This window comes from Cyanistes caeruleus, chromosome 28, assembly GCF_971803275.1.
Source record: "Cyanistes caeruleus chromosome 28, bCyaCae1.hap1.1, whole genome shotgun sequence".
Taxonomy (NCBI): domain Eukaryota; kingdom Metazoa; phylum Chordata; class Aves; order Passeriformes; family Paridae; genus Cyanistes; species Cyanistes caeruleus.
The window spans coordinates 576,110-591,575 of record NC_141728.1 but is presented as its reverse complement, the minus strand read 5'-3'; the positions used below and the strand labels follow the sequence as shown (position 1 = coordinate 591,575).

Sequence of the window (15,466 nt, the reverse complement as noted above, 5' to 3'; positions counted from 1 at the left end):
GGCAAAAATTGGAGAAACTGAGAAAATGAGGGGAAAAATGGGAAGGAAGGAGGAAAAAATGGGAGTAAATGAAGCAAAATTGGGGAAAATGAGGGAAAAATTGGGAAAAACGAAGCAAAAGTGGAGAAAATGAGGGGAAAATGGAAAAAATTGGGGAGAAAAGGGTGGGAAGGGGAAAAATTGAGGAAAAATGATGGAAAAATGGGAGAAATTGGGAAAATGAGGGGAAAAATGGGAAGGAAGGAGGAAAAAATGGGAGTAAATGAAGCAAAATTGGGGAAAATGAGGGAAAAATTGGGAAAAACGAAGCAAAAGTGGAGAAAATGAGGGGAAAATGGAAAAAATTGGGGAGAAAAGGGTGGGAAGGGGAAAAATTGAGGGAAAATGAGGAAAAAATGGGAAAATGAGGGGAAAATGGGAAGGAAGGAGGAAAAAATGGGAAAAAATGAAGCAAAATTGGGGAAAATGAGGGAAAAAATGGGAAAAACGAAGCAAAAGTGGGGAAAATGAGGGAAAAATGGGAAAAATTGGGGAGAAAAAGGGTGGGAAGGGGAGAAATTGAGGGAAAATGAGGCAAAAATGGGAAAAAACGAAGCGAAAGTGGGGAAAACGAGGGAAAAATGGGGAAAATCTGGAGGAAAAGGGAAAAATGGGGTGGAAAGGGGTAAAAATGGGGAGAAAAGGGGGAAAAATGGGGAAAAGCGAGGCCAAACTGGGCCAAACTGGGCCAAACTGGGCCAGAGCGGGGCGGGAGCGGCTGAGTCAGAGCGTCCCGGGATTAACGAGATCCGGGGAAACTGAGGCAGGAGCCGCCCCTCCCCCCAGGCCGGGCGAGGTCACAAAAAGGAGGTGGAGGGGGGGGGGGGGGACAGAGGAGACAGCGGGGAGCAGGATGGGACAGAGGTGAGGAAAAATGGGGGGAAAACGGGGGGAAATGGGAAAAAATGGGGAGAAATGGGGGGAAATGGGGGGAAATGGGAAAAAATGGGGGAAAATGGGGGAAAATTGGGGGGAAATGGGGAAAAATGGGGAAAAATGGGGGGAAAATGGGGAAAATGGGGAAAAATTGGGGGAAAAAATGGGGGGAAATGGGGGGAAATGGGGGAAAATGGGAAAAAATGGGGGAAAAATGGGGAAAAATGGGGAAAAAATGGGGAAAAATGGGGGAAAAATGGGGAAAATGGGCAAAAATGGGGGGAAAATGGGGGGAAATGGGAAAAATTGGGGGGAAATGGGGGGAAAATGGGAAAAAATGGGGGGAAATGGGGGGAAATGGGGAGAAATGGGGAGAAATGGGGGGAAATGGGGAAAAATGGGGAGAAATGGGGGGAAATGGGGAAAAATTGGGGAAAAATGGGGGAAAATGGGGGGAAATGGGGAAAAATGGGGAGAAATGGGGAATAAATGGGGGGAAATGGGGGGAAATGGGGAAAAATGGGAAAAATTGGGGGGAAATGGGAAAAAATGGGGAAAAATGGGGAGAAATGGGGGAAAAAATGGGGGGAAATGGGGAAAAATGGAGAAAAGAAAAACGGGGAAATGGGAAAAAAAGGGAAAAAATGGGGAAAAATTGGGGGGAAATGGGAAAAAAGGGGGGAAAAATGGGGGGAAAATGGGAAAAAATGGGGGAAATGGGGAGAAATGGGGGAAAAATGGGGGAAATGGGGGGAAAAATGGGGTGAAATGGAAAGAAATGGGGATAAATGGGGGAAAATGGGGAAAAATGGGGAGAAATTGGGAGAAAATGGAGAAAAATTGGGGAAAAAAAGGGGGGAAATGAGAAAAAACGAGAAAAAATGGGGAAAAATTGGGGGGAAATGGGAGGAAATGGGGAAAAAAATGGGGGGAAATAGGGGAAAAATGGAGGAAAAATGAGGAAAAAATGGGAAAAATTTGGGCAAAAAATTGGGGGGGAAATGATGGGGGGGAAATGGGAAAAAATGGGGATAAAATGAGGGAAAATGGGGAAAAAATGGGGGGAAAATGGGGGGAAATGGGGAAAAATGGAGGGAAATGGGGGAAAATGGGAAAAAATGGGGAAAAATGGGGAAAAATGGGGGGAAATGGGGAAAAAAGGAAAAAAATGGGAAAAAATTTGGGGGAAAATTGGGATAAAAGGGGGGAAAATGGGGGGAAATGGGGGAAAAATGGGGGGGAAATGGAGAAAAAATGGGAAAAAAGGGGAAGAAATGGGGGGGAAAATGGGGAAAAATGGAGGAAAAATGAGGAAAAAATTGGGAAAATTTGGGAAAAAAATTGGGGGGGAAAATGGGGAAAAAATGGGGAAAAATTAGGGGAAAATGGGGAAAAAATGGAGAAAAATGAGGAATAAATGGGGGAAATTGGGAAAAATGGGGAAAAATGGGGAAAAAAGGGGAAAAATGGGGAGAATTAGGGGAAAATGGGGGAAAATGAGGAAAAAAATGGGAAAAATGGGGAAAAAATGGGGAAAAATGCGGGAAAATGGGGGAAAAATGGGAAAAAATGGGGAAAAATTGGGAAAAAATGGGGGAAAATGGGAAAAAATGGGGGAAAATGGGGAAATAAAGGAGGGGAAATGGGGAAAAAGTGGGGGAGGGGCAGTGGTGTCACCCTTGTCCCCTCTTGTGTCCCCTCCCGTGTCACCTCAGAGTTGTGGAGCTGCTGTTGCTGGTGCTGCTGCTCTCAGGTACCTGGGGACAGCTGGGGACAGCTGGGGACACCTGGGGACACCCCTGGGGACACCCCCAGAGACAACTGGGGACACCTGGGGACACCTGGGGACACCCCTGGGGACACCTGGGGACACACCTGGGGACACCCCTGGGGACACCTGGGGACACCTGGGGACACCTGGAGATACCTGGGGACACCTGGGGACACCTGGGACACACCTGGGGACACAACTGGGGACACCTGGGGACACCTGGGGACACCTGGAGACACCTGGGGACACCTGGAGATACCTGGGGACACCCCTGGGGACACCTGAGGACACCTGGGGACACCTGGGGACACCCCCAGGGACACCTGGGGACACCTGGGGACACCCCTGGGGACACCTGGGGACACCTGGGGACACCCCTGGGGACATCTGGGGACACCTGGGGACACCTGGGGACACCCCCAGGGACACCTGGGGACGCACTCGTGGTGGCCCAGGGGACACTCCGGGTGGCATTGTCCCCATGGAGGTGCCACACTTGTCCCCGTGTCCCCATGGAGGTGACACCAATGGTGGCATTGTCCCCATAAAGGTGCCACCCGTGTCCCCATGGAGGTGACACCAATGGTGGCATTGTCCCCATAAAGGTGCCACCCGTGTCCCCATGGAGGTGACACCAATGGTGGCATTGTCCCCATAAAGGTGCCACCCGTGTCCCCATGGAGGTGACACCAATGGTGGCATCGTCCTCGTGAAGTGCCACACCTGTTGTCCCTGTGAGGTGCCACCCTTGTCCCCATGTCCCCACGGAGGTGCCACCACTGCTGTCCCCAAGAGGTGCCACACCTGGTGGCCCAGGGGACGGGCTTGGTGGCATTGTCCCCACGGAGGTGCCACCACTGCTGTCCCCATAAAAGTGCCACACCTGTCCCCATGGAGGTGCCACACCTGTCCCTGTGTCCCCATAAAGGTGCCACACCTGTCCCCATGGAGGTGTCACACCTGGTGGCCCAGGGGACACTCCCGGTGGCACTGTCCTCATGAATGTGCCACACGTGGTGGCATTGTCCCCATGGAGGTGCCACCCATGTCCCCATAAAGGTGCCACCACTGCTGTCCCCATGGAGGTGACACACCTGGTGGCCCAAGGGACAGGCCTGGTGGCATTGTCCTCATGGAAGTGCCACACCTGGTGGCCCAAGGGACAGGCCTGGTGGCATTGTCCTCATGGAAGTGCCACACCTGGTGGCCCAGGGGACAGGCCTGGTGGCATTGTCCCCACGGAGGTGCCACCATTGTCCCCATGGAGGTGACACCACTGCTGTCCCCATGGAGGTGGCACCATTGTCCCCATGGAGGTGCCACCCCTGTCCCCATGGAGATGCCACCCCTGTCCCCACAGAGGTGCCACCACTGTCCCCAAGGAGGTGCCACCATTGTCCCCACGGAGGTGCCACCACTGTCCCCAAGGAGGTGACGCACCTGGTGGCCCAGGGGACACTCCCAGTGGCGTTGTCCTCATGAAGGTGCCACCCTTGTCCCCATGGAGGTGCCACACCTGTCCTCATGTCCCCATAAAGGTGCCACCCTTGTCCCCAAGAGGTGACACACCTGGTGGCATTGTCCTCATAAAGGTGCCACACCTGTCCCCATGGAGGTGACACACCTGCTGGCACTGTCCCCATGGAGGTGCCACCCCTGTCCCCGTGGAGATGCCACCCTTGTCCCCATGAGGTGCCACCCTTGTCCCCATGAGGTGCCACCCTTGTCCCCATGGAGGTGCCACCCTTGTCCCCATGAGGTGACATCCCTGTCCCCATGAGGTGCCACCACCCTTGTCCCCATGAGGTGACACCCCTGTCCCCATGAGGTGCCACCCTTGTCCCCATGAGGTGACATCCCTGTCCCCATGAGGTGACACCACCCCTGTCCCCATGAGGTGCCACCGCTGTCCCCATGAGGTGCCACCCTTGTCCCCATGAGGTGCCACCACCCCTGTCCCCATGAGGTGCCACCCCTGTCCCCATGGAGATGCCACCCCTGTCCCCATGGAGGTGCCACACCTGGTGGCACTGTCCCCATGAGGTGCCACCACCGCTGTCCCCGTGTCCCCTCAGGTGCCACCGTGCCCGACTCTCCGCCGTGTCCCCCGGGCCAGCGGCCCCTCGGGGACGCCTCGGGTGTCACCTGCGTCCCCGAGGGTGACGAGGACAGGATCATCGGGGGGTACCCGTGTGTCCCCATGTCCCAGCCCTGGCAGGTGCTGCTCTACGGCCCCCTGCGCTGCGGCGGCGTCCTGGTGCGGCCGCAGTGGGTGCTGACCGCTGCCCACTGCAACCAGAGGTGACACTGGGGACACCCTGGGGTCAGGGGACATCCTGGGGACATCCCTGGGGACACCCTGGGGTCAGGGGACATCCCTGGGGACATCCTGGGGACCTCCCTGGGGACAGGCGGTGTCCTGGTGCGGCCGCAGTGGGTGCTGACCGCTGCCCACTGCAACCAGAGGTGACACTGGGGACACCCTGGGGACACCCTGGGGTCAGGGGACATCCCTGGGGACATCCTGGGGACACCCTGGGGACATCCTGGGGACATCCTGGGGGACAGGGGGTGTCCTGGTGCGGCCGCAGTGGGTGCTGACCGCTGCCCACTGCAACCAGAGGTGACACTGGGGACACCCTGGGGTCAGGGGACATCCTGGGGACATCCTGGGGACATCCTGGGGACATCCCTGGGGACAGGCGGTGTCCTGGTGCGGCCGCAGTGGGTGCTGACCGCTGCCCACTGCAACCAGAGGTGACACTGGGGACACCTTGGGGACATCCTGGGGACACCCTGGGGTCAGGGGACATCCTGGGGACATCCTGGGGACATCCTGGGGTCAGGGGGTGTCCTGGTGCGGCCGCAGTGGGTGCTGACCGCTGCCCACTGCAACCAGAGGTGACACTGGGGACATCCTGGGGACACCCTGGGGACACCCTGGGGTCAGGGGACATCCCTGGGGACACCCCTGGGGACATCCTGGGGACATCCTGGGGGACAGGGGGTGTCCTGGTGCGGCCGCAGTGGGTGCTGACCGCTGCCCACTGCAACCAGAGGTGACACTGGGGACATCCTGGGGACACCCTGGGGACACCCTGGGGTCAGGGGACATCCTGGGGACACCCTGGGGACATCCTGGGGACATCCCTGGGGACAGGCGGTGTCCTGGTGCGGCCGCAGTGGGTGCTGACCGCTGCCCACTGCAACCAGAGGTGACACTGGGGACACCTTGGGGACACCCTGGGGACACCCTGGGGACATCCTGGGGACATCCTGGGGTCAGGGGACATCCCTGGGGGACAGGGGACATCCTGGGGACACCCTGGGGACACCCTGGGGACATCCTGGGGACACCCTGGGGTCAGGGGACATCCTGGGGACATCCTGGGGACAGGGGGTGTCCTGGTGCGGCCGCAGTGGGTGCTGACCGCTGCCCACTGCAACCAGAGGTGACACTGGGGACATCCTGGGGACACCCTGGGGACATCCCTGGGGTCAGGGGACATCCCTGGGGACATGCCTGGGGACATCCTGGGGACATCCTGGGGTCAGGGGACATCCCTGGGGGACAGGGGGTGTCCTGGTGCGGCCGCAGTGGGTGCTGACCGCTGCCCACTGCAACCAGAGGTGACACTGGGGACACCCTGGGGACACCCTGGGGACATCCTGGGGACATCCTGGGGACATCCTGGGGACATCCTGGGGACATCCTGGGGACATCCTGGGGGACAGGGGGTGTCCTGGTGCGGCCGCAGTGGGTGCTGACCGCTGCCCACTGCAACCAGAGGTGACACTGGGGACATTCTGGGGACACCCTGGGGACATCCCTGGGGTCAGGGGACACCCTGGGGACACCCTGGGGACATCCTGGGGACACCCTGGGGTCAGGGGGCGTCCCTGGGGGACAGGGGGTGTCCTGGTGCGGCCGCAGTGGGTGCTGACTGCTGCCCACTGCAACCAGAGGTGACACTGGGGACATCCTGGGGACACCCTGGGGTCAGGGGACATCCCTGGGGACACCCTGGGGTCAGGGGACATCCCTGGGGACACCCTGGGGACACCCTGGGGACACCCTGGGGTCAGGGGACATCCCTGGGGACATCCTGGGGACACCCTTGGGGACATCGTGTCACCCCTCCCCAACATCCCCAATGTCCCCAAACCCCCCAATGTCCCCAATGTCCCCAATGTCCCCAATGTCTCCAAATGCCTCAACATCCCAAATGTCCCCAATGTCCCCAATCCCCCAATGTCCCCAAATGTCCCCAAATCCCCCAAATGTCCCCAATCCCCCCAATGTCCCCAAATGTCCCCAATGTCCCCAAATGTCCCCAATCCCCCAATGTCCCCAAATGTCCCCCAAATCTCCCCAATGTCCCCAATCCCCCAATGTCCCCAATGTCCCCCAAATGTCCCCAACGTCCCCAATGTCCCCAATGTCCCCAATCCCCCCAATGTCCCCCAATGTCCCCAAATCCCCCAATGTCCCCAAATGTCCCCAAATCCCCCAATGTCCCAAATGTCCCCAAATGTCCCCAATGTCCCCAATCCCCCAATGTCCCCAAATGTCCCCAAATCCCCCAATGTCCCCAATCCCCCAAATGTCCCAATGTCCCAAATCCCCCAAATGTCCCCAATGTCCCCAATCCCCCCAAATGTCCCCAAATGTCCCCAAATCCCCCAAATGTCCCCAACGTCCCCAACGTCCCCCGCTGTCCCCAGGGGTATCCGCGTCCGTCTGGGCGAGGACGACCTCCGCCGTCGCGAGGGGACGGAGCAGGAGCGGCGAGTGACGCTGGCCCTGTCCCACCCCAAATTCAACCCCACCACGCTGGACTCGGACCTGGCCCTGCTGAAACTGGACCGGCCGGCCCAGATCGGCCGCAGCGTCCGGCCACTGGCCCTGCCCCGAGCCTGCGGCCAGCCCGGACAGTCCTGCCTGCTGTCCGGCTGGGGGACGGTCACCTCCCCGCAGGGTGAGGGGGAAATGGGGAAAGAAACAAAAAAAATGGGGAAAAATGGGAAAATGGGGGAAAAAATGGGGAAAAAATTGGGGGAAAATTGGGGGAAAAATTGGGGAAGAAAGGGTTAAAAATGGGGGAAAAGTGGGGGAAAAATTGGGGAAGAAAGGGTTAAAAATGGGGAAAAATTGGGGGAAAAATTGGGGAAGAAAGGGCTAAAAATGGGGAAAAAATGGGGGAAGAAAGGGTTAAAAATGGGGAAAAATGGGGAAGAAAGGGTTAAAAATAGGGGGAAAATGGGGAAAAAATTGGGGGAAAATGGGGAAGAAAGGGTTAAAAATGGGGAAAAATGGGGAAAAATTGGGTGAAAAATTGGGTGAAAAATGGGGAAGAAAGGGTTAAAAATTGGGGAAAATTGGGGAAAAAATGGGGGGGAAATGGGGAAAAATAGGCAAAAATAGGAGAAAAAAATGAGGAAAAAATTGGGGAAAAATTGGGCAAAAAATTGGGGGAAATTTGGGATAAAATGGGTAAAAATGGGGTGAAATTGGGCTGGGATTTGGACAGAATGGTCAAAATCAAGAGTAACCCCTGAGTAACCTCTGAGTAACCCCTGAGTAAGCCATGAGTAACCTCTGAGTAGCGCCCAGAGCACCCCAGGGTGGTCCCGGGGGTGTCCCCACCCCTCTGACCCTTCCCTGACCCCTCCTGACCCCCTGCAACCCCTGAGTAACCCATGAGTAACCTATGAGTAACCCATGAGTAACCTCTGAGTAGCACCCAGAGCACCCCAGGGTGGTCCCGGGGGTGTCCCCACCCCCCGACCCTCCCGTGACCCCCCAGTGACCCCTCCTGACCCCCTGCAACCCCTGAGTAACCCATGAGTAACCTATGAGTAACCCATGAGTAACCTCTGAGTAGCGCCCAGAGCACCCCAGGGTGGTCCTGGGGGTGTCCCCACCCCCCTGACCCTTCCGTGACCCCCCAGTGACGCTCCCGAGCCGCCTGATCTGCGCCTACGTGCAGCTGCTGTCGGACGCGGCGTGTCGCCGGGCGTACCCGCGGCGCATCACCGACAGCATGTTCTGCGCCGGCGTCAGGAACCAGCGCATCGACTCGTGCCAGGTGAGGCCGGAAAGTGCCCCAAGAGCTGCCCTGAAATCACCCAAAAACTGCCCCGAAATCACTCAAAATCTGCCCTGAATTCACCCAAAAACTGCCCCGAAATCACCCAGAAAATGTCCCAAAATCACCCAAAAACTGCCCCGAAATCACTCAAAATCTGCCCTGAAATCACCCAAAAACTGCCCCGAAATCACACAGAAAATGTCCCAAAATCAACCAAAAACTGCCCCGAAATCACTCAAAATCTGCCCTGAAATCACTCAAAATCTGCCCTGAAATCAACCAAAAAACTGCCCCGAAATCACCCAGAAAATGCCCCAAAATCACCCAAAAACTGCCCCGAAATCACTCAAAATCTGCCCCAAATTCACCCAAAAACTGCCCCGAAATCACCCAGAAAATGCCCCAAAATCAACCAAAATCTGCCCTGAAATCACCCAAAACCTGTCCCGAAATAACCCAAAAACTGCCCCGAATTCACCCAAAAACCTGTCCCGAAATCACCCAAAAACTGCCCCAAAATAACCCAAAATCTGCCCCGAATTCACCCCAAAACTGCCCAAAACCTGCCCAAAAACCTGCCCTGAAATCACCTAAAAACTGCCCCAAATTCACCCAAAAACTGCCCAAAAACCTGTGCTGGATTCATCGAAAAACTGCCCCAAAATCACCCAGAAAATGCCTCAAATTCACCCAAAAACTGCCCCGAAATCACCCAGAAAATCTGCCCTGAAATCACCCAAAAACTGCCCCGAAATCACCCAGAAAATGCCCCGAAATCACCCAGAAAATGCCCCAAAATCACCCAAAAACTGCCCCGAAATCACCCAAAAACTGCCCTGAAATCACCCAAAAAACTGCCCCGAAATCACCCAGAAAATGCCCCAAAATCACCCAAAAACTGCCCCGAAATCACCCAAAAAATCTGCCCTGAAATCACCCAAAAACTGCCCCGAAATCACCCAGAAAATGCCCCGAAATCACCCAGAAAATGCCCCAAAATCACCCCAAAACTGCCCCGAAATCACCCAAAAACTGCCCTGAAATCACCCAAAAAACTGCCCCGAAATCACCCAGAAAATGCCCCAAAATCACCCAAAAACTGCCCCGAAATCACCCAAAAACAGCCCCGAATTCACCCAAAATCTGCCCCAAACCCGCCCAAAATCCACCTAAATCCACCACTCTTGACCCCTGAGTGACCCCCGAGTGACCCTGAGTGACCCCTGAGTGACCTTTGAGTGACCTCTGACCCCTGAGTGACCCTGAGTGACCCTAAGTGACCCCTGAGTGACCCCTGAGTGACCCCTGAGTGACCCTGAGTGACACTGAGTGACCCCTGAGTGACCCCTGAGTGACCCTGAGTGACCCCTGAGTGACCCCTGAGTGACCTCTGAGTGTCCCTGAGTGACCCCTGAGTGACCCCTGAGTGACCCCTGAGTGACCTCTGAGTGTCCCTGAGTGACCCCTGAGTGACCCCTGAGTGACCCCTGAGTGACCCGAGTGATCCTGAGCGACCTCCGAGTGACCCCTGAGTGACCCTGAGTGACCCCTGACCCCCGAGTGACCCGAGTGACCCCTGAGTGACCCTGAGCGACCCCTGAGTGACCCTGAGTGACCCCTGAGTGACCTCTGAGTGTCCCTGAGTGACTCCTGAGTGACCCCTGAGTGACACTGAGTGACCCCTGAGTGACCCCTGAGTGACCCTAAGTGACCCGAGTGACCTTTGAAGGATCTCTGACCCCTGAGTGACCCCTGAGTGACCTTTGAGTGACCCTGAGTGACCCCTGAGTGACACTGAGTGACCCCTGAGTGACCCCTGAGTGACCTTTGAGTGACCGCTGACCCCTGAGTGACCCCTGAGTGACCTTTGAGTGACCCTGAGTGACCCCTGAGTGACACTGAGTGACCCCTGAGTGACCTTTGAGTGACCTCTGACCCCTGAGTGACCCCTGTGTGTCCCCAGGGTGACTCCGGGGGTCCCCTGTCCTGCAATGGGACCCTGCAGGGCATCGTGTCCTGGGGGCTGCAGACCTGCGCCCTGCCCGGCCACCCCGGGGTCTACACCAGGGTCTGCAGCTTCACCTCCTGGATCCTGGCCACCATGGACCGCAACTAGGGGACACCTCAGGGACATCGGGGACACCTCGGGGACATCGGGGACACCTTGGGGACATCGTGGAGACATCACAAGAACATCACAGGGACAGCTCGGGGATGTGGGGACATCAGGAACATCACAGGAACATCACAGGAACACCTTGGGGACATCGGGGACACCTCGGGGACATCGGGGACACCTTGGGGACATCGGGGACACCTTGGGGACATCGTGGAGACATCACAGGAACATCACAGGGACAGCTCGGGGATGTGGGGACATCAGGAACATCACAGGAACATCACAGAAACACCATGGGGACATCGGGGACACCTCGGGGACATCGGGGACACCTCGGGGACATCGGGGACACCTTGGGGACATCGTGGAGACATCACAGGAACATCACAGGGACAGCTCGGGGATGTGGGGACATCAGGAACATCACAGGAACATCACAGGAACACCTTGGGGACATGGGGACACATCGGGGACATCGGGGACACCTTGGGGACATCGTGGAGACATCAGAGGAACATCACAGGGACAGCTCGGGGATGTGGGGACATCAGGAACATCAGAGGAACATCACAGGAACATCAGAGGAACACCATGGGGACATGGGCACACCTCGGGGACACCTTGGGGACATGAGGGACACCTTGGGGACATCGGGGACACCTTGGGGACATCACAGGAACATCACAGGGACAACTCGGGGATGTGGGGACATCAGGAACATCAGAGGAACATCAGAGGAACATCAGAGGAACATCACAAGAACATGGGGACACCATGGGGACCTCACAAGAACATCAGAGGAACATTGGGGACACCTTGGGGACATCAGGGACACCTTGGGGACATCGTGGAGACATCACAAGGACATCACAGGGCCACCTCGGGGACATGGGGACATCAGGAACATCAGAGGAACATCAGAGGAACATCACAAGAACATCACAAGAACATGGGGACACCATGGGGACATCACAAGAACATCAGAGGAACATTGGGGACACCTTGGGGATATCAGGGACACCTTGGGGACATCTGGGACACCTTGGGGACATCACAAGAACATCACAGGAACACCTCGGGGACATGGGAACATCAGGAACATCACAGGAACACCTTGGGGACACTGGGGACACCTTGGGGACATCACAAGAACATCACAGGGACACGGGGACACCTTGGGGATGCCCCACGAGGTGGGACAAGGGACACGGTGATGGGTGCCAGGGCCACCAGGGCCACCTCGGTGCCACCTTGGTGCCACCAGGGCCACCTCGGTGCCACCAGGGCCACAAAGGGGATGCGGATTTGGGGTCAGAACCAATAAATCTGGAGCAAACGCCACCTCGGGTCCATCCCTGACGTCCCCAACCCCCCCCAGATGTCCCCTGGTGGCCCCAACCCCCCCCAGATGTCCCCTGGTGGCCCCAACCCCCCCCAGATGTCCCCTGGTGGCCCCTCCCCCACTCCCAGAGACGATTTTGGGGCGTTTTCCCAGATTTCGTTTATTGAGGCACTGGCGGAGCGGGGGAGGGGACCTGGGAGTGTTTGGCCACGCCCACCCGGGAGGAGAAGACAACGGGAGGAGGGAAGGTCCAATCGGGGGACGGGAATGGGGTCAAGCAAAGGTCAACCAAGAGGAACCCAAAACCAACCCAAACCAACCCAAAACCAACTCAAGGTCAACCAAACCCAACCCAAGGTCAACCAAACCCAACCAAGGTCCACCAAAACCACCCAAGGTCAACCAAAACCACCCAAGGTCAACCAAACCCAACCCAAGGTCAACCAAGACCAACCAAGGTCAACCAAACCCAACCTGAGGTCAACCAAACCCAACTTGAGGTCAACCAAAATCAACCCAAAACCAACCCAAGGCCAACCAAAACCACCCAAGACCAACCAAAACCAACCCAAACCCACCCAAGGTCAACCAAACCCACCCAAGGTCAACCAAAACCAACCCAAACCCACCCAAGGTCCACCAAACCCAACTTGAGGTCAACCAAAACCACCCAAGGTCAACCAAACCCAACTTGAGGTCAACCAAAACCACCCAAAGTCAACCAAAACCAACCCAAGGTCAACCAAACCAACCCAAGGTCCACCAAAACCAACCCGAAGTCAACCAAAACCACCCAAGGTCCACCAAAACCAACCCAAGGTCAACCAAACCCAACTCGAGGTCAACCAAAACCACCCAAGGTCAACCAAACCAACCCAAGGTCCACTAAAACCACCCAAAACCAACTCAAGGTCCACCAAAAGCACCCAAGGTCAACCAAACCCAACCCAACCCAAAGTCAACCCAAGGTCCACCAAACCCAACTGAAGGTCAACCCAAACCAACCCAAAACCAACTCAAGGTCAACCAAAACCACCCAAACCGAACCCAAGGTCCACCAAAACCAACTGAAGGTCAACCAAGACCAACCAAACCCAACCCAAAGTCAACTGAAGGTCAACCAAAACCAACCCAACCCAAAACCAACCCAAAGTCCACCAAAACCACCCAAAGTCAACCAAGATCAATCCAAGGTCAACCAAGACCAACTGAAGATCAGCCAAACCCAACCCAAGGTCCACCAAAACCAACCCAAGGTCAACCAAACCCAACTCGAGGTCAACCAAAACCAACCCAAGGTCAACCAAAACCAACCCAAGGTCAACCAAACCCAACCCAAGGTCAACCAAAACCACCCAAGGTCAACCAAAACCAACCCAAGGTCAACCAAACCCAACTTGAGGTCAACCAAAATCAACCCAAGGTCAACCAAGACCAACCAAGGTCAACCAAACCCAACCCGAGGTCAACCAAAATCAACCCAAGGTCAACCAAACCCACCCAAGGTCCACCAAACCCAACCCAAGGTCAACCAAGACCAACCAAGGTCAACCAAGACCAACCAAGGTCAACCAAGACCAACCCAAACCCAACCCAAAGTCAATCAATGGTCAACAAAGTCCAAACCAACCCAATGGTCATCTCCAGACCACCCATGGTCATCTCCAGACCACCCATGGTCATCTCCAGACCACCCCAAGGTCATCTCCAGCAACCCAAGGTCATCTCCAGACCACCCATGGTCATCTCCAGACCACCCAAGGTCATCTCCAGACCACCCGTGGTCATCTCCAACCACCCGTGGTCATCTCCAGACCACCCATGGTCATCTCCAAACCACCCAAGGTCATCTCCAACCACCCATGGTCACCTCCAGACCACCCAAGGTCATCTCCAGACCATCCATGGTCATCTCCAGACCACCCATGGTCATCTCCAACCACCCAAGGTCATCTCCAGACCACCCCAAGGTCATCTCCAACCACCCAAGGTCATCTCCAACCACCCATGGTCATCTCCAACCACCCAAGGTCATCTCCAACCACCCGTGGTCATCTCCAACCACCCGTGGTCATCTCCAGACCATCCATGGTCATCTCCAGACCATCCATGGTCATCTCCAGACCACCCATGGTCATCTCCAGACCACCCATGGTCATCTCCAACCACCCATGGTCATCTCCAACCACCCAAGGTCATCTCCAGACCACCCATGGTCATCTCCAACCACCCATGGTCATCTCCAGACCACCCATGGTCATCTCCAGACCATCCATGGTCATCTCCAACCACCCGTGGTCATCTCCAACCACCCATGGTCATCTCCAGACCATCCATGGTCATCTCCAACCATCCATGGTCATCTCCAACCACCCATGGTCATCTCCAGACCACCCATGGTCATCTCCAACCACCCATGGTCATCTCCAGACCACCCATGGTCATCTCCAACCACCCATGGTCACCTCCAGACCACCCATGGTCATCTCCAACCACCCGTGGTCATCTCCAACCACCCGTGGTCATCTCCAACCACCCATGGTCATCTCCAGACCATCCATGGTCATCTCCAGACCACCCATGGTCATCTCCAACCACCCATGGTCATCTCCAGACCACCCATGGTCATCTCCAGACCACCCATGGTCATCTCCAACCACCCATGGTCATCTCCAACCACCCAAGGTCATCTCCAGACCACCCATGGTCATCTCCAACCACCCATGGTCATCTCCAGACCACCCATGGTCATCTCCAGACCATCCATGGTCATCTCCAACCACCCGTGGTCATCTCCAACCACCCATGGTCATCTCCAGACCATCCATGGTCATCTCCAACCATCCATGGTCATCTCCAACCACCCATGGTCATCTCCAACCACCCATGGTCATCTCCAGACCACCCATGGTCATCTCCAACCACCCATGGTCACCTCCAGACCACCCATGGTCATCTCCAACCACCCGTGGTCATCTCCAACCACCCGTGGTCATCTCCAACCACCCGTGGTCATCTCCAACCACCCATGGTCATCTCCAGACCACCCATGGTCATCTCCAGACCACCCATGGTCATCTCCAACCACCCAAGATCATCTCCAACCACCCAAGGTCATCTCCAGACCACCCATGGTCATCTCCAGACCACCCCAAGGTCATATCCAACCACCCATGGTCATCTCCAACCACCCATGGTCATCTCCAACCACCCATGGTCATCTCCAG

General features: G+C 56.4%; 2 protein-coding genes and 1 long non-coding RNA gene across 8 annotated transcripts in view; all 3 read left to right on the top strand.

The window, feature by feature from the left end:
• The window catches only part of SCN1B (sodium voltage-gated channel beta subunit 1), a 55,587-nt gene extending 45,309 nt beyond the window's left edge, over window positions 1-10,278 (top strand). Inside the window, exon 7 of the transcript XR_015279610.1 lies at window positions 10,244-10,278. The gene's annotated coding sequence lies outside the window, so the exon portion shown is untranslated. The remainder of the gene's footprint in view (window positions 1-10,243) is intronic.
• Window positions 893-12,238, top strand: LOC147648987 (kallikrein-14-like). The gene is made up of 6 exons (XM_086864859.1): window positions 893-903; window positions 2,550-2,668; window positions 4,762-4,987; window positions 7,412-7,665; window positions 8,639-8,775; window positions 10,742-12,238. The coding sequence occupies exons 1-6, from the start codon at window positions 893-895 to the stop codon at window positions 10,892-10,894; spliced, it is 900 nt and encodes a 299-aa protein (XP_086720985.1). The 3' UTR covers window positions 10,895-12,238.
• A 141-nt stretch (window positions 12,239-12,379) lies between these two features.
• LOC147648986 (uncharacterized) lies at window positions 12,380-13,888 on the top strand. Of its 6 annotated transcripts, none has more exons than XR_015279630.1 (5): window positions 12,380-12,575; window positions 12,617-12,677; window positions 13,038-13,099; window positions 13,517-13,620; window positions 13,806-13,888. It is a non-coding gene; the product is annotated as an uncharacterized LOC147648986 (long non-coding RNA). The 6 variants fall into 6 exon arrangements; XR_015279632.1 differs by lacking the exon at window positions 13,806-13,888 and adding an exon at window positions 13,745-13,766; XR_015279634.1 differs by lacking the exon at window positions 13,806-13,888 and adding an exon at window positions 13,663-13,683.
• The last annotated feature ends 1,578 nt before the right edge of the window (window positions 13,889-15,466 follow it).

What these genes read in the sequence shown, in the direction of transcription:
- LOC147648987 (XM_086864859.1), top strand. An exon ending in GACGGTCACCTCCCCGCAGG is followed by an intron (nt 7,666 to 8,638) that starts GTGAGGGGGAAA and finishes GTGACCCCCCAG; the next exon opens with TGACGCTCCCGAGCCGCCTG. An exon ending in AGCGCATCGACTCGTGCCAG is followed by an intron (nt 8,776 to 10,741) that starts GTGAGGCCGGAA and finishes GTGTGTCCCCAG; the next exon opens with GGTGACTCCGGGGGTCCCCT.